Consider the following 27869-nt stretch of genomic DNA (forward strand, 5'->3'; position numbering starts at 1 on the left):
GAATGCCAGCGGACACAGCTCTCCTCTCCACTCCCACCAGGGAGGGAGCCATGTGCAAGGAACAGCCTGTTTGTTTGAAAGGACCTCTTCTGTTCTTGCTTCTATTTTATGTGGTTTATTTTCTTTATTTTTTTTGCTGCACCAATTGGGTTGAAGGATCCTAGCTCCATGACCAAGAATGGAACCTGGGCCCTCAGCAGCAAAACAGTGTAGTCCTAACCCCTGGATCACCAGGGAATTCCAATGGTTCACTCCCTTTAGACTGCAAGGTTGCTCACCATCAAAGGTAAATGTAATTGTTAACAGGGCATTCATGTTACCAACTCTTCCTTTGAGTCCAGAATTTAAAGGGATGACAGCCCAAAGCGATCTTTTGGAAACTCTTCCTCATTTCCACTTCCCCCATCCTGCTGTACTGGGTTCTCTGAGCTGCCCCAGCTGAACCTAAGACACAAGGTGGCTCTGGAAGGGAGGAAGGAGCAAGGAAAAGGGCAGCTTAATGCTGCTGTGATCTGTGTCCAGAATAGGCAAGCGATCAGGAGAAATGCCTAAATGAGGCCTGTAGGATAGAGGGCAACTGTCAGCCCACCGGCAAAACCCAGCGCTTCGAATCCTGGGGAAACATCAACAATGAACACCCAGCCAGCCCTGCTCAGAAGAGATTTACAGGCAACATGTATGTGCGTGTGAACCACAGCAAAGGGGATTTCCTCCTGCTGCTTTCCTTCTGCATGACTCACCCAACGAAGGAAGCAAAAACAATTTCTTAGCCACATTTAATTGTTTTCTACAGGCTTTTAAAAAATCGTTCTCTGCATCGTCTCTCAACATTTCTACTGAGACACAAATCACATTTTACACTGTTTTGCTAACATTTTTTTCATTTATTTGCTCCCAAATGCTTTCTCCCAATTCTTGTTGAGTTTTGGATATTAGTTTTGATTCTGGGTTTCCTTCATTTTATTGATGAATTTTAAGGTTCACTTTGAAGCCTGCTTTCCCAACCACCGTCAAAGTTAAGTTCCTGCCATGTTTTCAGTGATTTGGGCTTTGTCAGACTGGGAGTAATGCCGGACTCTCACACTGCCATTCTCTCTGGAAGTGTTCCATTAAATAAGTCAAAATAAAGGGCTTTTCTGGTGGCTCAGTGGTAATGAGTCCACCTGCCAACGCAAGAGAGACAGACTCAATCCCTGGTCCAGGAAGATCCCATATGCCTCGGAGCAACTAAGCCCGTGCACCACAACTACTGAGCCTGTGCTCTGGAGCCCAGGAGCCACAACTCTTGAGCCCACTTGCTGCAAACACTGAAGTCCCCGTACTCTAGAGCCCATGCTCTAAGTCACTGCAATGAGAAGCCGGCACACCATGACTATAGAGCAAGCCCCTGCTTGCTAGAGAAAAGTCCGAACAGCAACGAAGACCCAGCACAGCCAAAAAAAAAAAAAATTTTTTTTTTTTTTAAAGAAAGTCAAAATTAGGAGTCCAATCAAAGGGTACCCTAATCTGTAGATCAGCTAAGTGCAGGATATTGTTTTCGCTGTATAGGCTAGATAACCAATTTTCAAAGAATTAAAATAGTATAAAATACATTTTACATACCATTGTGGTAAGTACTATTTAAGCTTTATTTTATAATTCAGAAACGCTTCATGGTCTTAAAGTGCCTGGAAGTTATTATGAATATTAACTCTCATCTCCTAGTACGTGGTATAGGGAGCAAGCAACGTGCTGCCACTTCCTGCTGCAGAATGTCTTCAGATTTCTGTTTTCCTCAGTGTTCTTGCCTGGAGAATCCCAGGGACGGGGGAGCCTGGTGGGCTGCTGTCTATGGGGTCACACAGAGTCGGACACGACTGAAGCGACTTAGCAGCAGCAGCAGCAGCAGCAGTCCTGGCTGGAAGCACTCGCGTCCACACTTCATGACCTTACACTTGGACTAAAGGAATCCCCAGCCTTTCCTGGATCTCCTTGACTCACAACTGCTCTGCCTTATCCTAAACTCTGCATGGCAGTGGGACTCGCCAATGTGAAAATGGCTTTCCACGAGTCCCTCCCATGCTTGAAAGTCTACGGTGACAGCGGCTTCTTATTCTAGAAGGTATCCAGCCCAGCTTTCCCCTTGGCCCCTCACATTCAGTCCCATCTAGCTCATCCACCCTCATCACTCCTGCTCTGGAATAAGTGTGCCTGCACCCGTGGGGCCAGGCCTCTCATCAGGCTCCTGGTGCAGAAAGACTGAAGTCAGAGAGATCATGTCAAGGCTAGAGATTACTTTACTCCCAGCAGAAGGTCATGAAGTGCAGGCGCAAATGCACTTCCTAGGCATCATATCAGTGGGACCCAGAAGGCACAACACAGAAGGAAAACCGATAACTCTCAGAGGGGGAATAAGGCAAACTCCCTAAAACCAGAAGCTCAGCAAAACCCCCAAGGCCATGGCAAAGAACAGGAACTCTGAAGCCATTTACAAACTGAAGATAAAAGTTTTCCTCTTATTATCTCAATTTTAATATCTTGCACAGGCCAGTTTGCAGTCTATGACAACTCTACTGTGGTTTTCTGATTCCAGAGACATTCTCACTTCAGTCTCAGGATTATAAGGTTTAAAAGCTGGTTGATGGCAGGAGACAAAGCAGGGTCCCATTGCTGATACAGTTTATAAGTCCTCACTCATTTCAGCTTATGGAATGAATTCTCTGGGCCCTGTAAGTGAATTACCATAAGAATTGTTTTTTATGGAAAAAAAAGCATCAGAAAGGTTAAAGTGAAGAACTCGGAGAAGGCAATGGCACCCCACTCCAGTACTCTTGCCTGGAAAATCCCACGGACAGAGGAGCCTGGTAGGCTGCAGCCTATGGGGTGGCGAAGAGTTGGACACAACTGAGTGACTTCCCTTTCACTCTTCACTTTCATGCATTGGAGAAGAAAATGGCAACCCACTCCAGTGTTCTTGCCTGGAGAATCCCAGGGACGGGGGAGCCTGGTGGGCTGCCGTCTATGGGGTCGCATACGAGTTGGACACGACTGAAGTGACTTAGCAGCAGCAGCAGCAGCATATTAACCAGCTGGACACTTACTAAACACAATTTCACATAAGGAAAATAGAAGAAATTACTTCCTCCAGCTGTAGACATCTTTCCACATGGGCGAAATCCCTAAAAAGTTCCCTTCCTGCCTTTGTTCTTGCTGTTCAATGGAAGTAGCCATCTCTTCAGAGACCCCATTTCTGGGGAAGGACCTCGGGCTGAACTTTTGTTCTGTTTTATGCATTACTAATACAAGTGCCTGGCAAACTCCAAGATCTAAACTAAAACCAGAGAGCTTATTTCATTTTTCTTGTATTTGCTTGAATCTGCACATGCAGTTACTGAGCAACAATCCTGTCTCAACCTGTATATGAAGAACACGGAGAGGAGACACTTGAAGAACAAAGAGAAGTTTAAAAGAAAAGTCAGTCACTGAGTGACCAGGTACTGAGCCACCTTCCTAAGAACATCATGAGCTCATCACCGTCTCTCAGTTAACAAGCCAAACAGGAAGACAAGTGACTCAGAGCAGAGACTTCCAAGGAGCCCAGGAGGGTTAGCTTCCTAGGTGATTATAATAACTTTAATTATCTGTAAGAAACCAAATCAAGCTCAGAGGCCTTGAGAGTAGGTCTTAGGAAATATTAGGGGTAGCTTCTTAGGAAGCCAACACCATTTCACAGAAGGATGGGCTCAATTCGGATTTAGGAAGAACGAAACCAAAGGACCCCATGGAAGCAAGCTACTGCTGCTGCAGCTGCTGCTAAGTCGCTTCAGTGTGTCTAACTCTGTGCGACCCCATAGATGGCAGCCCACCAGGCTCCCCTGTCCCTGGGATTCTCCAGGCAAGTACACTGGAGTGGGTTGCCATTTCCTTCTCCAATGCATAAAAGTGAAAAGTGAAAGTGAAGTCGCTCAGTCGTGTCTGACTCTAGTGACCCATGGACTGCAGCCTACCAGGCTCCTCCGTCCATGGGATTTTCCAGGCAAAAGTACTGGAGTGGGGTGCCATGGTCCTCCTCAAAAGAATTTGGCTTCATTTTTAAAGGGATCTAGAGTCCATCCCCACTGTGTGGGTATCCCTGGGCATGCTGGGACTCTGCAAATGAAAACAAAAAATCTCTCAGAGATCTTATTAAACCTATCAGTCACCCTAACATACTTCAAAGGGGTGGGCCAGCGCCTTGGAATATGGCAAATTAAAGTCAACCTTTGCTTCATTTGGTTGCAAAATAATGAGCAGAGAATTAGTGAAACTTGCCAGCTCTTTTGTTGGAGAACGGGCTGTTTGCCTGCAATGGAAAAGGAGACGGGAATTCACATAAAAATTTTGAAATGTACATTCTAAAGTAAAGCTGATCAACTCAAGTCATTAACGATCAACCTAGCAAGTATGGGATGAATGAACAGAATGACAAAACCAGGAACAAGGAAGAAAAGCGATCATGAAATGTCATTTTTAAAGGAAGGTCAAAATATTCTAAGTTCAAACAAGTAAGAAATCCTATGGATGCTCTGGAAGAAAGTCAGGGCTGGGGGAGGAGATGGAAAAGGAACCTCAGTACTTATTTCTAGAAGCAGAACACAGCATCAGAGTGTGAGCGTGGTGGGAGGCAAGGGCAAGCTGACAGGAACAGCAGGGAAGCTCTAAACAACAGGAGCAGGGTGGGTCCGGGACTTGGGCCTCCTCTTGATCCTGCCGATGCCACTCAAAGGTGCGGGGCTGTGGGACAGAAAGCAGTTAGCATGGAAGCTAAAGCACCGGGGCTGGAAGGAGCTCTCAGGGCCATCTGGCTTAACCCGTTTACAGAAGAGGAAACCAAGGCCCAGGGATGTGAGGCATCAACAAACTGACTGGAACCCAGGGACTAGTCACCAACCTAAGGACCCGGCCCCTCTACTCCCAAACACTAACATCTCACTCCCTGTGAGAATTTCTCTGAGAACCTTCAAAAGCCCTAAAACAAATTTCTGTGTGACAGATGAGCAGATACTAAAGGCAAGGAGAGTGAGCCGCGTTTTATCCAGGAAGCCTCCTCTGACCACTCCAGCTCGCATGCTCCTTGAGGCCTGTCTCTTTTAATGTTATGATCTCCCGCACAATTTAATACTTTACATATAATAATGGGTTGCTGCCTGGCTTCCCAATCAGATAAAATTTGTCCTGAGTCTAGGGACCCCATCTTACACAGCTGTTTCTCACAGCATCCCTAGTTATGCTGAACACACAACTGAGAGTTCACCAAATACATGCTTGACTGATGCTTTCCAGGCGTACCAGACTAAAATAAAACCCTGAGAAGCTAGAGCCCAAAAGAGAGGCAACAAAACATCTTCAGCAATATTTCCAGAGGACAGCTGTGCCAGTGTTCTAAGAGAGTAGTAGCGATGCAGGGCTCTTTTGAGCCACTGTTCGAGATTTTAAATGATCAAATTTCTCATCCAATTTTCAACTCTCTTATTGTCTCCTCCCTCCTTAGGACCTGTTCTATTCCTACAAAAGTAAACAAAAAAGCTCCATTTTAACCATTTCCAATGGTTCCAATGTCTGAAACACAGACCATGGGTTTAGGTTTGATTATGAGATCAAAAGGAAAAAAAAAGAGTTCAGAAAAGGAAATTCACAACTTTTGGTTACCTGTTTTCTACTTCCTAGAAGTAGAATTAAGCTGGAAGTTATTTTTTTAGGCTCAAATTCAAAATTTCCAGAGAAACTTACTAAATAAATAACTAGCCTCTAACGTCCTTTTGATGCCACTTGTAGACATCAGGAAATTCTTCTGCAAATCAATTTTTTTTAAATTTTTTGGCCACATAGCAGCTTGCAGGACCTTAATTCCCCAACCAGGGATTATACTCAGGGCCACAGCAGTGAAAGCGCTGAGTCCTAACCACTGGACTCCCAGGAAACTCCCCTTCTGCAAATCAATTTACTCCTGAGGTGTGATTCACCAGCAAGCCTACTGGTCGCGTATCCAGAAGACCCAAACCCAGGTGAATGTGGTGGTGTTTACTAGGGGCACAGGCGAAACCACGTGGTGTGGCTCAGCACAGCTGCCGATCGTCTCAAAGGCTGAGGCTGCAGAATCACTTAATGCCATCCCCCAAACTTTGCAAGCTCCCACCATCAGTCACCCACAAAAAACTGCCTTTGAGTCCTAAGAGATCATAAAAATAAAAATTCTTTACTACTGCCATCAAGGTGCCCAGGAGGCCTGTGAAAAGATCAGCAGGATGGGAAAGGATTACCAAAGATTGTTTTCACTGCCACCCTCTGCCCTCCCTGGGTTAGCCAGAGTTTTTGGGGTGAACCAGCCAATCCTGCCATGAAGGAAAGCTGGTTTTTTTCAGAGGTCACAAGAGCCCTAATACACTAAGTAGTTCAAAATGGGAATTAGATGGAAATGTAAATTCTGTATACTCTGGGTTGGTTTGGTGAGCTAGACTGTAACCTGGCAACTCCAAGGTCAAATCAGATGCAGTTGAGACCATTTTCAGTAATTTTCTGAGTAAGGACTCAACACTGGCAGCAATTTCACACATTGGAATGAACTCTGAAAAAGATACCAGTCTATCAAGGACAATTTAAAGGAGCCAGCCACCTCCATCACCCACTGGCTCCCTAGTTTGGGGAAAGTCCATGGGTTACTGAACACATTTAAAGACAAAGACAGAATGCACACTGCTGCAGAGTCTGGAGGAAGGAGTCAATGCAAGTAAGGAAAAGCAATCCAGCAAGTTCTGAATGGATCCTCCTGGGTGTCAAAGGGAGAGGTGGACCGGCAAGTCCCAAGTCTCATTACAAAAGCTAAATCAGTCTTTATTAAGTCTACACGAGACAATCCACGGACAGGGCTTTAGCATAGGGTTCAGCACACAGTCACGTTAGCAATAGAGAACATTTATTGACCACTTAACTATAGTGAAGCCTCCTTAGCTCTCTCTCAAAGACAGCAGCTGAGGAAAAAAATCTGCAGCAAGAACGGACCCTGTTAAAGAATATTAGTTTTGTTTTTGCTTTGGTGCTTTTAACAGACAACACCGTATTTTATGGGCCTTACATGCAACTGTCACAAGAGTGCCTCGTCCTTGGGGAGCTGGAAGAGAGGCTTGTAGGGCAGAGATTTCAGACAAAAGGTTAAAGAGGAAGAGCTGAAGCAGCAACCTCCTAAAGTTACTGAATCTGTGGTCCCCAAACTTATGGACTCTGCAGGGAAAGGGTTAAGGGCAGACTTAGTAAAGCTGGGACATTTTAGAGTGAGCACAGTAGTTAAACAATGTGAAAAATCAGCAAAACTGCTTTGCCATGAGCAGCAGTCTCCCAGAAATAGGCTCTCATTTACTTTTCATTTCTTCTGCTTTCCAGTCTTTTGTCTTTGAAGCAGCTCTTGATTAGTTTCTTTTTAATTGCCACTTAATTGGGAAATAAAATTAGAACACTTATTTGATATCAGTGATGAGGCTTCTCTTTTCATTTCTGCTTTGATCTAGTTTTGAAGAACCAAAAGCTGAAGGGAGAAATTAAGAAAAAGGAACTAAAAAGATTTCTTCCTTCTAAGGACCAGATACAGCTATAAGCCATCAAATAAACGTGGAAAGAGCCACTCATGAAAAAGCTGAAGAATAAAACAGAAGCAAGTAAGGATAGCTTTATGGAATTCCATTCAAAAAGACCTTTCTTTCTCTTAAGTTTCTTCATAAGGAATAATGTCGCATCATCAGGAAGTAAGAAAAACTTATAACAACCCATTTTAACCTGTCCCCATGGAGTAAGAGAACAGAATGGGAAACAGACATCCCTGATCAAAGTGTTCTTGACCAATGACTTCTCAGCATTTCAGTGGTATTAACGACATTGCAAGATAAATTCCAACAGAATCTTAAAAGCAAAACCAGTGTAAAAATTCTCTCCTATTCCCAAGCATCCAAATAAACTTTGTTATCTCACAATGAAAATCTACTCCCAGCTGAAAAGGTTTTTTCTTCAGCGATAAAGTGAAAGTGAAGTCGCTCAGTCGTGTCCAGCTCTTTGCGACCCCATGGACTAGCAGCCTCCCAGGCTCCTCCGTCCATGGGATTTTCCAGGCAAGAGTACTGGAGTGGGTTGCCACTTCCTTCTCTAGGGGATCTTCCCTACTCAGGGATTGAACCCGGGTCTCCCGCATTGCAGGTGGACGCTTTACCCTCTAAGCCACAAGGGAAGGCCTTCAGCGATAAATCTCTCACTAAAAATAAGCAAGCAAATTAAATCCTATAGCTGAATCATGACCCGCAGGGGGATGTAGTATAAACATTATTTTAGCCTGACTCTCCACTCAATTAACTGCTCACGGTAACTTATGCCAGGTAACTGGGGGGGTTGGGCTGGGGGGAATGCTACCCTCCATTCTTTCCTCAGTTGAGTGGATTTTTTTAAAAATAGAAATAATGTAGAGATACACACACACTCACATGCACACATCTATACTATAGATGTATGCTTGTGAACATGTGTGTGCTTTTATGTACACATGAAACTTATAGCCGCCAAATGTTTAATTATGGAAGAAAAAAAACTCAGGACTAGAAATATCAAGAACTAAAATACATAAAGAAGGGACATAAGAACCAGCACCAATGCACTTCCTATTATTCCAGTGCATGAACACAGCTCATTTCATCAGCATAAAGCACTGAGCCCATCCTGAAAGAAAGGCCCAGAGAACAAGGGTTTGTTTTGAACTATCATTAACTTTTATTGCGGCGGCGGCGAAGGCGATGGTACCCCACTCCAGTACTCTTGCCTGGAAAATCCCATGGATGGAGGAGCCTGGTAGGCTGTAGTCCGTGGGGTCGCAAAGAGTGGGACACGACTGAGTGACCTCACTTTCACTTTAACTTTTATTGTATATTGTCTGTTAGAACTGTTAGCATCAAAAGGAGATATTTTGATTCTTCTATCACTTTGAACACATTTAAAATAAAGACAAGCAACATTTCAAGAAGCCAAAAAACCGTGGAAAACTTCCCTGACAAAACTGGGGCATCCTTGATTTCTGTGGGTATTTCATAGTAACTACAGGAGAAGGCAATGGCAACCCACTCCAGTGTTCTTGCCCGGAGAATCCCAGGGACGGCGGAGCCTGGTGGGCTGCCGTCTATGGGGTCGCACAGAGTCGGACACGACTGAAGTGACTTAGCAGCAGCAGAATAATAAGGCTTATGAGACTTATTTGGGGAAAATTAAGTGTACGTGTGAGAAAAATCTGCTATCCTTCTCCTCAGCGAGGAGAAAGGAAGCTGCACTAACACTGGGCTACAAATTTTTAACATGTCATTCATTCATCCAGCAAATACTCATGAATACATACTGCTGCTGCCGCTGCTGCTAAGTCGCTTCAGTCGTGTCCGACTCTGTGCGACCCCAGAGACGGCAGCACTGCCAGCTATCTCAGACAGGATTCCTGTTCTGAAACTCCTCATGGTCAAGTAAGACAAGGACTGGATACAAATGTTACTTAACTACTGTCATGATAAAAGCTACAAAAAAATACAGTATGTGATGGGGGAAGGGGGGAGGGGTTGGGGGAGGACAGGGCAGATCTGAAGAAATAGAAGGGGGAAGGCTGCTTCAGATGTTATCTCATGTAATCTCAACAACTGGAGGTTAAGTAACTTTCCCAAGGACACAGGACTATTAAATGTCAAAACCAGGCTTTGAACACAGGTTTGAATGATTCCAAAGTCTATGCTTTTCCCACTGTACTACACAGCTTCTCCCCCAAACCATTTCCTCTGACAATTAATGGAAAAAATGTCAAGCCTATTCAGATTCCAAGTGCCAGAACTAGACTCTGCCCTTCAGGCTGGGTCCTCTGTTTCTCACCTGCGACCTCCAAGCTCACTCACACAGATCTCTAGATTTGGGATACTGCTGCTGCTGCTGCTGCTAAGTCGCTTCAGTCGTGTCCGACTCTGTGCGACCCCACAGACGGCAGCCCACCAGGCTCCCCCGTCCCTGGGATTCTCCAGGCAAGAACACTGGAGTGGGTTGCCATTTCCTTCTCCAATGCATGAAAGTGAAAAGTGAAAGTGAAGTCGCTCAGTCGTGTCCGACTCTTCGCGATCCCATGGACTGCAGCCTACCAGGCTCCTCCATCCTTGGGATTTTCCAAGCAAGAGTACTGGAGTGGGGTGCCACTGCCTTCTCCGCTGGGATACTAATAAACTTAATTTGTTCACCTAGCCCATAACCATGCACCTCCAAAGAGTTTTTTAAGGTTACCACTTTGTTGTACTCTAAATAAAACACAGAACTTTTTGCCAAACAGTCCTGCAAAGCGATTCATAGATTATAGGCAACAATTCCAACTAACAAGCTACAGACACTGGTCAGGGCAACAGTTTAGCATTTAAAACTAAAAGCAGCTACACACACAGCAGAGATGAAGTGGTACTTTCACTTCTGAAATGAATCTCGAATTTAACAACGCTCACATGTGGTTGGGGTCTCTACTCAGAAGGGCCACTTTCCCTCCTTCCTGTTCTTAGTTCCTCTTTTTTAGCTCTTCCTTTCTCAGGAATCGAGGTTTTTATTATATTAGATCTGTGTATAAAAGAACACAGTCCTATAAAAACCAAATCTGACAAGCTTCCTTTCCCCCTACATCTTCTTGTGGTTTTAAAGCTGACTGAAGAACATAAAGCTAGATCTTTTAACCTAAGCATTCATCACAAGCCACTTATAAGCCATTTAAATAATCCTTTGTTCTCCTATCACCTCAAGGTAACAGAATCTCTCTTTAAAGTTTATCCAAAGACCTCAACCTTCCACTTTAACCTCCAGGGCTACCACCAACCGACTGATTAAGAAAAGGACAAGATGGCTACGAAAATTAGACCATCAAAGACTCAGCCAAAGTTTTACATCCAAGAGTCTGTCATGACTTTCCGTTAGGAAACATACATATAGATAAGGAGAGTGAGCCTCTGCGCCAGCCACTGTAACAATGTGAGGAAAAAGAAATGATCGGGTGTGGCTTTTTGGAAGCTCAACACTCAAACGTTTGATGCGCTCCTTCTACCCGAGGAATAGTTAATCGGAAGCAAGACCCTAAAGTACAGGAGACGCAGTATTAAACCACTTCCAAACCGTCCAAGGAAGCACCATTACTCAATTTCTTGAAGCTCGAAGCTACTTCGCAAAGTTTAATAGAGCAGAGATACTGAAAGACCTAATTGTATATTGCTCGGGAAACTTACAGATCATTTGGAGCAGCGGACACCATATACATCAAAATATTATCATACAGTAATTACATAGGGTTTATAAGGTGAGTTTATATCTTGGGATTCTCTGGTAGTGATATTTTTACAACATAATTATGGTTGATATAGCCTGATGAATTTCCTCCTTGAAGGTGAACTGCAGTGAAACGTTTTATTATATTATTCGTTTACTGCTAATCACGTTGTTCACACACCACGACTGTAAGTTAACATTCCTTTTGAACTGTACTGTTAGATTGACCTGCGTTGTGCCATCGAAGGCCATCGCCCAACATGCTCTTTTCCCCGGAAGCGCATGAGCCCCAAGACGGGAACATTACACAGAACTTTTATATAATAAAAGTATTGAATGTCTCTGGGCCTTAACAAACTGAGCACCCACCCCCGACAAATGACAAAGACAGCAACCAATCGCCAGACAGGATTCCAATATCTCAGCCAATAGGAATGTGGGGGTAGGGCTACACTAAGCTCCCGGTGACTTCCCCGCACCCCAGAGACCCAGGTTGTGGCGGACTGGATGGGAATTGGACTCCGAGGATCTCGTTACCCCCGGTTGTAGCTGTTGTCCTCCTCGTTCTCGCAATCGCTGCAGTGCTCATGGCTGTTTCCATTCCCTTCCATCATCTGCGGCAGCGGAGGTGCCGGCGGCTTCACTGCTGTATCACTCTCGTCCGCCATCTTGAGTTGCGAGAGCCGGCCTCCGCGCCTCGCTACATGGGGGGCTCCTATTGGACAAGGGGAACTTGCGCGATATTCTGGGTTTTGTAGTTTTTGTGGCGAAAGTAGCCGTAACTAGGAGCAAATTATTCCCGGGAAACCGGAACAAGATGGACTACAATACCCAGAAATCTAGAGAGGAGGCCGTCGTGGGTGGGGAGCCAGCACTATCCGGAAGTTCTGGGAGTTCGGCCGCGCGGGAGGAAAGAGGGGCCCGGGGTTGGCGAGGCACACCCTCCGCCACCCGGGCGGTCGCGTCGCATGCTGGGAGTTGTAGTTCGATGCAGTTTAGGATTTTGGGCGTGGGCTCCAAAATCCTAGGTTTGACCTCAGCCGGCTCTGAGCCGTTATTGGCTGCCGTTAAGGACCGTTACCATTCTCGGGTAAGTAAGAGGCCTTGAGGCCTGCGGCTGCGAGCCACTGGAAGCCCAAATGCATAGGATTTTCTTGGAGCGCCCTTCTGCAAGAAGCCAGGTTGGCTGGCTCCTGGCCGCCTTTCCTCGCTCGGGATTCTGGGCGGCCCGTGGTCGTTGGTAGCTCGAGGCCTCATGAAAGGCGGTGGATTGTGATGTGCTGATCCTGACCAATGACATCTGACTGCTCTGTCAGGCCTTAGCCCTTCTTGGCCTGAAGCTTTTCCCCACACAGAGTCCCTTTCACTCCCAGCAGCAGCCCTCCACAATTACTCACTTACTGCCTTCTTCTCAACAAGTCTAGAAAGTGGGCACTACTCCCGTTTTTCACAGACAAGAAACTTGGCCCCAAAATTGGTGGGTAAATTGGACAGTCTAATAGCTTAAGTGGCGAGGGTGGAGGTTGCTCCCCTTGGAGGGGAGGCGAGAAGTATACGCATATGGATATGACTTAAACTCTCTAAATTCTTTACCACTAAAGTCCCATCGTTTCATACATCTACCCAAGTAAATCAGTTATTAGAAGGTAATTTTGACATCTTTTAAGCTATTTTTAGCCTTGACTGAATGCTCCAGTCCTTTGGGTCTCACCCCTGTGGTTGAGTAATCACACCAGAGTGTTGAGGTAGAGCCCAAAGACATGATTACCATTCCTAGACATTTTCCATTCAGCTTGGGTTATGTGGGTGTTGAGGGAAGGACAAGTTCTTATCATCAGAGAGCTGCATGAAATGATCCAGCCAAAAAGGGAAATGATCTTGCCTTTGGGCTACTCTCAGCGTGGGAAGACGAATAGAGTGGGAAGAAGTATTTCCCTTCTGACTCAGGGAAGTAAAACAAAAGAGAGCTAAGTATAGTCAATGCTTGATCTTATACCAGTGGCAAGAGCAGAAGTGTTAAGAATATGATCCGAAGCAGCAGGTAACCCGCAATCATTTATATTTGACTTTGGAAGGCAAAGACTCCTGCTCAGCCTGAGAACCGTTACCCATTCTTGTCTCTCTGGGGCCAAGACTGTGGTCAGCAGGATGCCTTATATGCAATGCAGGCAAAAGGAGGCGGTCAGAGGTAATAATAAAGCCTACATGTGTTAGATGTGTTAGGTAGGTAGAATAGGGAAAAGGAGTCCAAAATGGCGGTGGCTAAAAGATAAAGAAGGGAAAAGCCCGCAAAAATAGAACAAAAGAAGGTCTGAGGACCGGAGTGAGGACCTCAGGTAAAACAAACAACACTCTGGGCTTGCCCAATTTACATAGGAAAGGCCCAGAGAGAGATAAACGTATAAATAGAGGAGTCAAAGCTAGCTCTCTCTGTCTCTCTTTCCCGCGTGCTGGGGCGCTCTTCTCGTGTCTTTGGATCGACGTGCCCTCACGCCTCGAGGATAGATTTTCCTGCTGTCTTCTAAATAAAATAGAGCTGTAACACTGAGCTGTAATACTGATTTGTCTAAGAGCTATAACACTGATTTGTCTAAGAGCTATAACATGGTCCATTCGAGACCTGAGAGCTATAACACGGTCTATCCAAGACCTGAGAGCTGTGACACGCCTAGGGGGCTTTAATGTCTGTCACTCCAAATCTTTGTTGTGACGAGACAAAGAACCGAGGAATATACACTCACGTGACAGATGGATTTAACTTTTCTAAGTATTTCAGTTATAATAGCTCATGTGACTTTGTGAAGGAGGCTTGAAGAAAACGGTGCTTGGAAAAATAAAAAATTTAAAAAACAGCGATACCTAGTTGCAGACCTTGGACCAGAACTCGTTTCTGGTGTTCTAATTCCCAGCCCTATATTTTCTTTTCCTACAGATTTGCAGAGGCTGAATGAAGGCTAATGAAATGGGACTCATGAAGAGTGATTATGGAGGATGATGGTGCTGGTGTCTGTGGCCCCTTGCCATTCTTGCAATCTAAAGCTTAAGTAAGACACTCTGCATGGTATTTTACTGCAAACCAAGCAGTTTTGGCTCAGTGGAGAGCTTTTCTGGGAGATAGGCAAGCAATGTGACTAAGGTAACTAAGCTCAGAATGCAAGTATGAGTCCAAGGTTCTGGAATCCAAGTTAGAATCTTCTAAAATCTTAGATTTCATAGGATTTATGATTTCTCTATAGTGAAAATTTAAATTTTTACGTTTTTAAAAAGAAATTGAGTATATGTGACACTGCGTTTGTTCTTTTTTTTGGCCATGCCACATGGCTTATACACTCCTAGTTCCCCAGCCAGGGGCTGAACCTGACCCTGGCAGTGAAAGCACCAAGTCCTAAGCTCTGGACCATGAGGGAATTCCCAACACCTTTTTAAAAACTTTATGTTCATTATTTTATTTGAAATATCTTTTTTAAAAATTTATATTTATTTGGTTGTACTGGCTCTTAGTTGCAGCATGTGGGATCTAGTTCCCTGTTGCTGCTGCTAAGTCGCTTCAGTCGTGTCTGACTCTGTGCGACTCCCATAGCGGCTGCCCACCAGGCTCCCCCGTCCCTGGACCAGGAGTCAAACCCAGTCCCTAGCCACTAGACCACCAGAGAAGTCCCCAACACCTTTTTTTTTTTTAATATCCATTTAATGACTGAATTTTGCCACATGTGACTTCAATGCCTGAGCTTACTTGAATGTCTAAGTAACTAAGCCTGTGAGCCACAACTCCTGAAGCCTGAGCAGTCTAGAACCTGTGCTCTGCAACAAGAGAAGCCACTGCAGTGAGAAGCCTGAGTTCTGCAATGAAGACCTAGCATAGCCAAAATTAAATAATTTTTAAAATGAAAAAAAAAAAAGGCATATAATCCTGTGTAATTCTAGATAGTTTTTACATATTTTTCAATTAAGTCTTGTTCCTTTTTTTCTGAGGTTAAACATCCCCAGCTTTCCGAGCTCCTCAACACACTACAGTGGCACAGTTTTCCTATCTAGCTTTGCTGGCTTTTCCTATCCACCCATTCTGGCAAGAGCCTCATACAAGTGAGCGAGGTACAGCAGGCCCCAAAGGATGGCTGAAGGATGTGCCTGTAAACCTCTGCAGATTCTGGAATTTACTCCTAGTGTGCATACGTCCATTATTCCTTCTCAGTTATTACTGGAGACAATAGAATATAGTTGTTAAGAGAAGGTTCCAGATTCTAACTCCCTGGCTTCTAAGTCTTGGCTCTGCCTGTGACCTGGCAAGTCACTTATCCTTTCTGAGCCTTTGTCCTCATCTGAGACAGTGCACACAAAGCAGTAAAGTGTTTTCCCCCCCCCAGAAAGTCAGCATCACTCCTGGTGATCAAAAAAAACCTTTCTCATGATGTCCATCACAGATCAAGGTCATTGCTGTGCTCCCAGCAGATCAGAGATCCCCTTCTTCAGATGGCCTGGGAAGGCATGAGCCAAGTCACCTTTATGATTCATTTAGCCAATGGCTTGGAGCACTCATGTCCGGATATGTCGGGCTTTGTGGCAGAAGATAGACAATTAGGGATGGACCAACACAGTCCCCTCCCTGGATCCCCTCCATCAGTTGGTAGGCGTCTGGTCTGACAGAACACAGTGGGGAAAAGAGTTGAGGGGTGGCCACAGGATGTAGCAGGAGCCTAGAGGTGGAATCCTTAACCTGGGGAAGGGGTTCTGGAGAAGACAGCTGAGCTGAGTTTTGGTAGCAGAAGCAGACAGACTAGGTGGACATCCTAGGCAGAAGGTATGAAAGTGGGTGCTTTGGAGGTATTGCAAAGGAGAATGATGTGGGCAGCTTGGAGTGTGAGGAGCGTTTTGGAAGTTGAGACCAGAGAGGCAGCCAGAAGTCAGACTGGGAAGGGATGCAGCTGCCATGCTGAGGAGTTTGGATTTTACTCTGGAGACTGCGAGCCACGGAAGGATTTTAACTGGGGAGAAAGGTGATGCAATTTTTGTTGGAGAAAGATCATACTGGGCAACATCCTGGCTTTCCTAGGAAAGAGAGCTTTTCTCCTCTGAAAAACAGGGCTAGTGGGCTCAATTGTGAAATAGGGGCTGGAAAGATGGTCTTTGGCAGCACCCTGTCCCCCCTAGAGCTCACGCTCAGAAAGGGCATCCTTTTTCCATGTGACAGTCCCTGATATACCAGGTCCCTGGAGCACAGTGGGCCCAGCCTTCTGCCTGGTGCTGTGGGATTTAAGAGAGTGCCAAGCATTCCCTGCCCAGAAGGCACTTCCAGTGAAATTGGGAAAACCAGGCACACTGGAAACCAAAATAACAAGGCCTGACTGGGTGTGATTAAATGAACTGGATAGATAAGTTAACTGAAGATGGGGGTGGGGCAGGCACTGCAGACCTCTGGGCCAGGGTGGTTAGAAAAGGCTTCCTGGAGAAAGCAGGACTCAAACTGGGCCTTGGAGGCAACTTAAGCCCTGGATTCCCCCATCATGATCGTTTTGGGGGGCCCTGTGGACCCACTCCTGAGCTGGAGTCACAGATGCAGTTATACTTTTTTAAGTTTATTAATTTTTAAAATTATTTATTTGGCTGCACCAGGTTTTAGTTGCTGCACGCAAACTCTTAGTTGTGGCACAAGGGATCTAGTTCCCTGACCAGGGATTGAACCCAGGCCCCCTGCATTGAAAGCACCAAGTCTTAGCCCCTGAACCACCAGAGAAGTCTCCCTGCAGTTTTACTTTTGTTTGAGTGGTTGTTCAATTTGCAACCATTTCACCCCCTACCCCAAGACCCTGTGTTCTATGAAGACAGAACAGGTTGGGTTTTCCTCACTTCTTTATCATTTGGGCCAGCACACTATTGTTTTTTGTTCTTGTTTAACAAGTCATGTCCCATTCTTTTGCAACTCCATGGACTGTTGCCCGCCAGACTCCTCTGTCCATGGGATTTCCCAGGCAAGAATACTGGAGTGGGTTGCATTTCCTATTCCAGGGGATCTTTCCCAACCCAGGGATCCAACCCATGTCCCCTGCATTGGCAGGGGGATTCTTTACTACTGAGCCACAGGGAAGTCCAAGCCCTCAATTAATATTTGTTGGATTAATTAATGTATGACTGGATAAATGAGTGAATAGTGAGAAGTGACAAGTGCTTCAGCATGTGGAAACGTTGCAGACAAGGGGCAGAGGCAGGAACACATGGTATGGTGACCACTCATGAGCATAAAGCACTTTATTACTCACAAAATGAGCTCACACGGTACTGTCTCCTTTGATCCCTACCATCAGTTGTTTTGTTTGACCCTGTGCAGTAAACAGGGCTGCTATAATTCTTGTTTTACGATGAGAAGAACAGAAGTTCAATGATTTGTCCAATGTTTTCACTGCTACTAAGGATGAGCTTGGACTTGAACCTGTTGTTTTCATGCAAAGTCTAGTGCAGTAACTAAATTGCCTTCTTCCTTTGCCTTTCCCAAGGGGGAACATATGGTAAGACATATGGTAGAACATATGTTTGGAGGAGTGATCAGGGGCCAGGTCACAGAAAGCCTTGAGTTTGTTTCAGGCTCGTCTTCAGAGTTCGGACTTTATCTCCCAGCTGGGAAGTCTTTTTTTTTTTTCTTTTAAGCTATTTAATAAAGAATAAATATTAATGATATTTGTGAGGGAGAGTATAAAGTTAATTGCATATTAATATTTATTTAAAATAAATATACGGAAAGTAAGTTTAATTTTAAGAACTGAGTCAAAGACCCAGGAGTCAAAGGAGTCATCTCTACTGGACTCGGAGGGCACCAAACGACTTGAGGTAGCTCTGTGGTCTGGGTTTCATGCTAGATGCTAAGGACACAGGGGTGACTGAGATACAGGTTATTATCAGGATGAAGTAAGATTGTGTATGCAGTCCAAGCCAGCTCAAAGTTTATTACTGCCATCCAAAATAACAGAGCATATGTGTTTGAGCTGAAAAAGTCCTTGATGACATCACCTCAAAACTGCAAAGACAGAGCTTCAGTTCAGAGGAAGTTCCTGGGTTGAAGCCCCTGAAGCTGCCCTTCAACCTCCAGGATCACTCCAGAGCAGAGATGCAGCTGCTGTTGGCAGATTGGACCACAAAGATGGCTATTTAGAGCCCCCACTTGTACATCGCTAGCTCACGATACTGTAAGGCAGAATCTGTAAGGGGGGAAAAGGATTATCTTGAAGGGATTGCCTAACAATATGCCCTTAGGAAGAGCATGATACCCTGGGGGAGGTGAAGGCATCTTATTTCTATCACTGCCTCCTTGGTCAGTCATTGTTACTGATGGGGATTGGGGAGGGAGGTGGTCTGGGTGTCCTTCTGATGTGACAGAAGTAGGCAAGAGGTTGAGAACCACAAAGTGAGGTTATCTGAAAGTTGTTTAGTCCAGGAAGAGGACTGGGCCATTAGCTCTATAGAATAGGCATTAGAATTGTTTTAATATGACCTTGTGGATTAGAAGAGATACTACCTAAGGAAAAATGGCCAAGATTGAATTTCAGAGACATCATGAAGCTGCCTGGAAAGACAGTGCATTCACCGACACTGGACTTGTCCAAGTAAAGTAAGCAGAGAATGTGGAGGAGGTGTTTGGACCAAATGGCCCCTTTGATCATGAGATGCAATCCTATTCATTGGGTGATGTCAGTCACTGTTTCTGACCTCAAGAAGAAAGGTTTCAGGGACTGGAGTGATCAGAGAAAGATGTTGGATTACTTCCTCCTTCAATGTATTGGATCCCTCATATGCTGCACCCTGGGCACTGAGGACACTAGCTTCCTACCTTGCCGCTAAAAGCAGAGGAACAGCTTAGTAAGAGGGAGGAGGAGGCAGGGTGGGAGTTAAGGACCACCTACTCTGAAAAGACTCTGATGCTGGGGGGAAATTGAAGGCGGGAGAAGGGGATGACAAAGAATGAGATGGTTGGATGGCATCACTGACTCAATGGACATGAGTTTAAGTAGGTTTTGGGAGTTGGTGATGGATGGGGAAGGCTGGCGTGCTGCAATCCATGGGGTTACAAAGAGTCAGACACGACTGAGCGACTGAACTAAACTGAACTATATGTGGAGCACCCTTAGGTGCTTTTATGTATTTTCAATTCTTTCAACAAGCAGCACAGTAGCCAATATTTGCACTTCGAAAGAGCAGAGAGGCTAAGTGACTTGGCTAGAGTTGTAAGCATAGAATGAGCTCCATAGCCAAAGTACATGGTAAATGGATTAACCTTTATATGTCAGCTTCCACAACTACTGAGCCCACATACCACAACTAGAGAATCTATGCCATGCGCCACAACAAAGGATAACACGTGCCACATCTAAGACCCTACACAGCCAAATAAATATATATTTTTTAAAATGTCAGTTTCTGGGAATTCCCTAGCAGTCTGTTAGGGGAAGCACACTGACTGAAACAGCCCACCCTGGCCAGGTACCATAGCAACCATTTGCGTGAGTTGTTTTAGGTCCAGGTAAGGAACACGGAACTAATAAGCCATCATCAACCAGAAGAGTTCGGGAAAGGTCCAAAGGAGACACCACATGTCTGACCACCTCCCAGAATCCTTCTCATTGGCATCCATCTTGGCTGAGCAAGGCGTCCACCTCCAGGAAGGACTTCTGAGTCAGAATGATTGGCTAAAGACAGCACAATCCCATCACCTTGAAACCAGAGACTGTGAGCCACGTGGCAGAGCAATTCTCCTGGGTTCCTTTACCCTGCTGCTCTCCAGCTGGGAGCCCTTTCCCAATAAAATCTTGTGCTTTGTCAGCACGTGTCTCCTCAGACAATTCATTCCCAAGTGTTAGACAAGAGCCCAGTTTCAGGCCCTGAAAGGGGTCCCCCTTCCTGCAACAAGTCCAGTGGTTAGGATTCTGCAGTTTCACTGATGAGGGTGGAGTTTAATCCCTGGTCGGGGAACTAAGATCCCGCAAGCTGCCCAGCTAGGCCAAAATAAATAAAAAATGGAGATGGTAATTATATCTACCCCAAGGACTGTGAAGATTCAATGAGAATGCCTACAGAGTACGGTTAAGACTTGGCAGTAGCCACTACCATGGCTATTGCTACCAATGCCAGAGGCTGCACAGCTAGTGGTGGCCAGTCCTGAACTTGAAGCTAGGCCCCGCCCGCCCCGGGGTTTCTTCCAGCTTTGAAGTGTGTCAGCGCCCAGGGCACAATAATCCTGCGATCCCCACCTGCCGAGCACTCTAGGAAGGCGCGCCTTCCGGGTCCCGCCCCCAGTCGCCGGCCCCGCCCCACTTCAGCTGGCCGGACGTCCGGTCCACGTGCGCGCGCTCCCGAGGCCCCGCCTGTCTTCAGAGAGCCACCCAGTAAGCGCCTTTGAGATTGGGCGAGCGGCGGCGGCCAGGCCGGCTCAGAGTCCCAGGGTACGTAGCGAGCCGCATGGGCAGGTGGGAGCGGCCGGACCCGGGTTAGGGGGCTGGCAGGTTGCGGCCCGTGTTGCCGCTTTGTTTACTCTGGCATTCAGGCTACCGCGCCTGTAGTGCTTCGTCCAGCCTGGAGGCATTGTGTCCAGGCGCCGTGTTGGCGCAGTAGCCGTGCTGGGCTGGCTTAGAATACGCGCCTTTCTTTTGAGCCTCGGTTACAGTTTATTGAGCACATATTATGTAGCAGCTCTTGGTCAAACGCTGTTACCTCCGTGGCTCATTGCCTTGACAACAACCCTACTAAGTAAGGTAATGTTTTAGAGTTGTGGAACCTGAGAAAGGTTTACAACTAGAAAGCAGTGGAAATAGTGGATTTAAACCAAGGTTCAGGCCAAAGCCGCTTCCCTCGTAGCTCACTCGGTAAAGAATCTGCTTGCAGAGTGCAGGAGACCCGGGTTCGATCCCTGGGATGGGAAGATCCCCTGGAGAAGGAAATGGCAACCCACTCCAGGGTTCTTGCTTGGAGAGTTCCATGCACAGAGGAGCTTGGCAGCTACAGTCAATGGAGCCGCAAGAGTCGACCCGATTTAGCGACTAAATAACCACCCCCTGCACTTCAGACCTTTGTGGTCAGATCTAAATTTGATTTTTGAATCCAGCCTCTGCCATTTCCAGTTGTGTGACTGTGGGTACCGCTCCGACTCTTGCTTGCTCACATGCAACTTTGGTGGCGTGGAGTTCCCAACTCTTGCGTTGATGAAACGGGCAGCCGACTTCTCTCCCTCCTCCCCGCTTCCCAAATGGAGGCGTTGGCACCTCTGGCGCTGAGTTTGTTTACGAAGTTTGCAAAAATTTTTCTGTCTCTTAGTTATAGGGAAAATTTCACCCGAATGAGCCTTGACATTAAGTCCTAGTTTTAAAGTTAAGGAAATGGAAGGCTTTGAAATGTGTTTTCTTTGGGGCCGGGAGTGCTGCTGCTGCTAAGTCACGTCAGTCATGTCCGACTCTGTGCGACCCCATAGACGGCAGCCCACCAGGCTCCCCCGTCCCTGGGATTCTCCAGGCAAGAACACTGGAGTGGGTTGCCATTTCCTTCTCCAGTGCATGTAAGTGAAAAATGAAAGTGAAGTCGCTCAGTCGTGTCCGACTCTTGGCGATCCCATGGACTGCAGCCCACCAGGCTCCTCCATCCATGGGATTTTCCAGGCAAGAGTACTGGAGTGGGGTGCCATTGCCTTCTCCGATATTGGAATGCAGATTTGCCTAATAAGTCAGATGGATTTGGCACGGTGCAGACAAGCCTGGGGATACGGTGACATAATAGAGATCGGGCTATGATAGGAAGTGGACAGGCCGGTTGGGGTAGTTTTCCCTTACGAGGGCCCTAAATTCCCTAAATCCTCTTCTGTCTCTTGAGCAAGGTCTGAATCTGTCCTCATGGGAAGCCTGTTCAGAGGGTTCAGAACCTCACTTGGTTCCTGTACCTTTATGACTTTAGGCAGGCCAGCAGTAGCCATTGAGCTCAGCTTCCTTTCGGAAACTACCCACACTTCACATTTTTAGGTTGCTAAAATTTTTCTCTGAAAGTTTCAATAGTTGCAAAGGCTGTGATTTCTAGTTAATTGTAAGTATTGACATCTTAAAAATGAAACTGTCAAGGCACTTAAGTCTGCAAAGGAATCTTAAATACCATAGTGATTTGATTTTCCCTCATGCTTGGAATAGATTACATGAACCAGCTTTTATTGAACAGTTGAAATTTTACATGTTCCTTTTTCCTCCTTGAACTCCTGTTTCCACTTAATTTCCCCCACAGAATTTCTTTTTCTAGTCAAATCAGTTTTATACTCGAAAGTCTTTGGTTTGTTGTTCTGCTCTGCTACAAAAATACTTATAAAAACTAAAACATTTTTGAAAATTGTGTTGTCATACTATTAAACATTTTCTTTTAGACTGAGTTCCAAAATTGTAAAATAGAAAACTGACCAAAATAACTAGTTTTGATCATTGTTAAACCTAAGTCTTATTTGAAATGCTTCTCTTAATAAGCTGAGTGGAACTTTTTCTTTTAATTCATATAGGTATCCCTGTATATTTGCCAGAATTGATCTCATGTGACCTCAGCCTGCAGTGGCTTTGGAGTGGGGGGTTTGGGTTCTCAGCCAGAGGTTGAGGCTGGGTCGCGGCAAGAAAGCACTGGATCCTAGCCACTAGACCAGTGGTCAGTGACAAGCGCCCTGGCCCTTCAGCTCTGCAGAAAAGAATTTCCACAAAGATGGAAAGTAGTGAAGCAAGTAAAGTATTTATTAGGAGGAAAAAGAGTACAGTACGTGTGGTTAGACACACGGGGCAGACTCAAAGGGAGAGTCCCTGAGTTGCTGAGTCTCGCCCTCGTGGTAGTTTGATTACTTTTATGGGGTATTTCTTCCCCATTTCCTTTGGCTAGTCATTATGATTTGCCTGGTTCACAGTCCATATTCGTTATACCTTAAGATCCTTCCATGTGGGCATACGCATCTTTTAGCCAAGATGGATCCTACTGAAAAGGCATCTGGGTAGATCATCCCTTGACATGATTCCCCTTTGGCCTGCTAGGAGCCTTTTCTGCCCATGTGTGTTCAGGGAGGTCTCCTGACTTCAGGAATGAGAAATATGCGGCCTCTGCAGGGTCCAGCCTCCTCCCTTAATTGTCCTGCTGTTAACGTCTTGGAGTTTTTTGGTCAATAGAGAGTGAATCTCCAATTTTTTTTACCCTGGGGGGTGGGGGTGGGGGACATCTGCCTCCTGCCTCAGAATGAGCAACTAACCCTAACCCTGCTTACCCATGAGCTGGACATTTAGCTGTGTGCTTCATGTATTCAGGGGCTTCCCTGGTGGCTTGGATGGTAAAAAATACCCAAAACATGGGAGACCCGAGTTCGATCCCTGGGTCGAGAATATCCTCTGGAGAAGGAAATGGCTACCCACTTCAGTATTCTTGCCTGGAGAATTCCGTGGCCAGAGGGGCCTGGAGGGCTACAGTCTGTACGGTCGCAAACTGAACGACTAACACTTTGTGTATTCAATAGATGCTTTTTGAGGCCCTTCTACTTATTGGTCCCTGTTTTAAGCACCTTAAATACAATAGTCCTCAGATTCTAGGGGGAGAGTCACATTACATCAAATAATCACGTAGACGTATTTGAGGGGTGATAATAAGCGCAGTGAAGAAAAGTGGAACATGAGGGAAACAGAGGGATGCTACTTTATATATTCAGGACAGTCTGATTGGGTAGCAGTGGGACAGAGAAGTGGAAAGGGGCCTTGTGACCTTTGGGAAAGGGTCCTGCATGTGGAGGGAACAGCCAGCATGTCCACAGGCCCGAGGTGGGAGGTGCCCAACACAGTCAAGGGCTAGCAAGGGGCCAGGGTGACTGGAGGGCCTCATTTGACGGGGGGAGTGGGAGGAGGTGCCCAGAGAGGCTGGAGCTGAGTCTGTCTGGAGACACACAGAAACTCTGAGACGGAGAGGTGATGTGATCTGACTTAGGATCACGCTAGCTGCTGTGTGACCAGCAGACTGTCGGGGAGCAAGGTGGCAGCAGATCACTCAGAAGTCACTGCAGTGACCCGGGAGCCAGACGTGGGGCTGGGGGGAACCAGGCGTGTCTGGGAGGTAGAGCTGGCAGGGGGGCAGGTGGGTTGGATGAAGATTGTGAGAGAGAAATCGGAAGGATGCTGAGGGTTTGGGGTTGAGCAACTGAAAGGACGGAGGTGCCCTTCAGGGGAAGGAGTAGACCACCGCCACAGACGTGTCACACGCGGAGTTAGGAAAGATGAGGCGATGGTGGCATATGGTACCTCGTTCAGTCCTGATGAAACCCCTGTGCGTAGTTATTATTGACTGCGCCATGCAGCATCAGAATCCTAGCTCCCCCTCAGGGATTGAACCCAGGTCCCCTGCATTGGGAGCTTGGAGTCTTAACCACTGAACCACCAGGAAAGTCCCAAGAACTCATTATTAATCCCATTTCATGCGTAAGGAAACAGAAGCCCACAGAGCTGAAGTATATTGCCCGAGACCACATGGCTACCAGCCCAGCCCAGCCCAGGCCCTGTGACTTCACAGCCCCTGAGGTTTGCCCTTCCCTGTGATCACTTTTCTGTGTGACCCTACATAGTTGTCCAGTCCAAACAACCTCCCTGTCCACCCATAAAACCTCCCTGGAGCAGTGGTGTGTGCCTGGAGGGGGCTCTAGAAGAGAGACCTGCCTTCCCTTGGTGTTGGCAGGGCAGAGGGAGAGGCAGGCTGAGCACCAAACTGCTCTGGGGACTTCCTCCAGCTCCTGGCAACCTGGAGGAGGAGGTGCAGACTTAATATAGGTTCAGCGGACGAGGAGAACTTGGACTCAGGTTTAAACAGCAGCCTCTCACCAATAATGAAAGATCAGGAGTGGGGAAAGCGTAGATAAAAATAGCACTTACTAGTTATCTGGAAAACAATATATTTTTGCAACCTCTGGTTCCACAAGAAAATAATTGGGTCCCAAGGTAGGGAACAACTCGTTTTCATGAATGATTATATTGATCATTGGAGCAAAGTGGATACACCCGCTTTGGAAAGTAATTCAAAGGAAAGGCTCGTGGCCGGTCAGGCCGGCCCAGGGTGAAATCCTGAGAGGCTGCAGAGGAGGAAGGAGGCTGGAAGTTAATGAGGGAGCAGACTCCTGGCCCCAGCCCGCAGGCGTGGGGCTGTTGGTTGGGAGACGCAGAACAAGAGAACTCGCTCCCAGCCAAGCCCTGAGCTCTCCTGAGGGAGCAGAGAGTGTCCATTCACATATCAGTTCCTTACTTTGCTTGAAGCCGCTGGGTGTTCTGTTTGTCTCCACTTTTCTCTGGAAGGGATTTACTAGCAGTGAGCAGTGTGTTCTCATGGATAGAGGAGCACGCTAGGAGCCTCCCCGGTGCTGATGAAGGGAGAATGTGGCCCCAAGTATTTCCGGTCCCCTTCCCTGCTCATGGAGTTGTTCTGTCATTCATTCTACGATGATCATCAAACACTATCAGAATGAAAAGGGAGCTTTGGTTGAGAGCTCCATGGGTGCTAAGTACTGTTCTAAGCGCTTTACATATATTCATTTACTTTTCATGGCAACCAAGAGTAGGGCTGCTTAGCTCCATTTTACAGATGAGGGTTAAATAACTCAAAGGAAGGTTAAATAAGGTGACTAATATCACTCACCTGGTGAGTGACAGACCCTGGACCCTGGACTAGATGCTAGAGACAAAAGGGTCCAAGCACTGGACACGGCTTGTGGCCTTGTGGAGCTTATTTGATCTAACACATCATGCAAACAGAAATACAAAGCCGGGTGGGCACAAGGGAAGAAGAGGAAATGAAGTGGTGAGAGGTGTGAGGGGCTCAGGTTGGATTAAGAGGGGCACGAGGCTGTACTGAGAGAGGTGACCTGCTCCCTGCTGCTGTCAGGCCCTGACTCACAGTGACCACTCTGGTCCCTCAGTTAAAGCAAGGACCCCTCTCCTTCCTGATCCCCTCCCCTGCTTAGCCCTGCTTCACATATTGTGAGCTTTCTGTTTCTATACCTCCCCAGCTACCTCCTTCAGTGGAGTGTGAGCTCCGTAGGGGCAGGCGCCCTTGTTCTGAACAGTGCTGCCTGGTGCCTGATTGGGAGGGCGGCGGACAGGGGAACCACAGACGTGGGGGCTCCGAGGTAGGAAAGAGCCTGCGTGTTCAGGGACAGGCAGCAGGCACGTGTGACGAGCACAGGTGCAGACAAGGAGTGACGGAGGGGATGGGAGCAGGGGTGGACCAGAGACCTCCGAAGTCGAGGAGGAGAAGGAGGAGAGATGCAGCCAAGGTTTTAGGCGGGAATGACAGGAGCAGATGTTCACGTTAAGCCACGAGCCCGGCTGCCTTGAGAGAAGCGAGGCAGGGACTGGGGGGAGGGAGTGCCAGGTCACGGCTCCCGCAGGGGTCTAGGGTGCGGGTGGCTTAGGTTAGCAGGGTGGGCATGGTGGATTGAGAATTCCCCAGAAGGCACGGGGCCGTCTGGAGGCCCATGAAACAATCCACTCTCATTGTTCCCTGAGAAACCCTGCCAGGGGAGATTCCAAGAGAGATCAACCTCGCCCAAATGTATTTTCTGTGTCGTTTCCAGACCATGGGGGCCCAAGAGGTTAAAACCAAAGGGCCCAGCAGTGGTGGAGCACAACAGAATTCTATCATCACCTCACAGGGCTGAAGACCCCCACCTCTCTAATCCCAGTCCTACCCTTGCTTTACTCCCTGGCTCCTCCCCACCCGCACCCACCCCTCCACCCCATCCCAGGCCCGGGATCAGTTCTGGAATCTAGCTCCCACTCACTGGCTTCTCTTTGTCGCTGTGGGCTCTGGTGTTGTCCTTCCTTCTCCAGCTAAGCCAACGCTCTGAGTGGGTTCTGAGGGAGACGGCCAGCTACCAGTGGGCCTGTCCTTCTTTGGTTGCCCTGGGAAGAGCACTGGACCACAGGAGGGGAGGAAGGACACGCCAGCGTGACTCACAGCCTACCCCGGGGCTGCTGTTGTTCTTCCTGCTGGAAGTCCAGCCCTATGTTTACAGGTGTGGAGACAGAATCAGACGGGGCGAGGCATTTGGGGCTCCGCCATCTCTCTCTTCTGAGCACTTCTCACCTTGGGCCAGACTGCCGAGGAGGCTTCCCAAAATCACAGCTAGTTTTCTGGCAGAGTGCAGAGGCTGGGACCAGGCCTCTCAACTCCAGTCCATGGCCTTCCATTTTCACCAGGGTTCTGGTGTCTGATTGGCTGGGATGCGAATTCCCACCCTAGATTCAGAGGCAGGGGACTAGGGTGGATGCTGGGTTTCTTCTACACTTTTTCTAAAGTTTCACAGGGGATTCAGATCACAGCCAGCTTTAGGATGGCAGTGCCGTGAGGGAAACTGGAGCGGATTCTACAAAGTGATGATTTTTGAGCCACACCAGGAAGAGGATGTCAGAGGTCGTCACCGCTCCTGTAGGTGCCTGGAGCGGAGCTACGGGGCAGGTCTGGGTGGGACCAGGGGCCTGACTTCCAGGCAGCTTGGAACCTAAACCTTTCCTCCTTGCTGAGCCTTGAGAGTCCGGTGGGCCCTTGGG

The 27869-nt window shown here is 47.0% G+C and overlaps 2 protein-coding genes across 3 annotated transcripts in view; one reads left to right on the forward strand and one right to left on the reverse strand.

The window, feature by feature from the left end:
- Window positions 1-12191, reverse strand: part of NMT1 (N-myristoyltransferase 1) — a 31186-nt gene extending 18995 nt beyond the window's left edge. Inside the window, exon 1 of the mRNA XM_040245109.1 lies at window positions 11848-12191. Within this exon, the coding sequence (XP_040101043.1) occupies window positions 11848-11978 (131 nt within the window). The 5' untranslated portion in view covers window positions 11979-12191. The remainder of the gene's footprint in view (window positions 1-11847) is intronic.
- Window positions 12192-12208: 17 nt separating this feature from the next.
- The window catches only part of DCAKD (dephospho-CoA kinase domain containing), a 28125-nt gene continuing 12464 nt past the window's right edge, over window positions 12209-27869 (forward strand). Inside the window, exons 1-2 of one of the 2 annotated variants that reach the window (XM_040245111.1) lie at window positions 12209-12400; window positions 14243-14354. The gene's annotated coding sequence lies outside the window, so the exon portion shown is untranslated. Of the gene's footprint in view, window positions 12401-14242; window positions 14355-20646; window positions 20736-27869 lie in introns of those variants that run through there. The other variant, XM_040245112.1, reaches the window with a different exon arrangement.

This window comes from Oryx dammah, unplaced genomic scaffold, assembly GCF_014754425.2.
Source record: "Oryx dammah isolate SB20612 unplaced genomic scaffold, SCBI_Odam_1.1 HiC_scaffold_8, whole genome shotgun sequence".
Classification (NCBI taxonomy): domain Eukaryota; kingdom Metazoa; phylum Chordata; class Mammalia; order Artiodactyla; family Bovidae; genus Oryx; species Oryx dammah.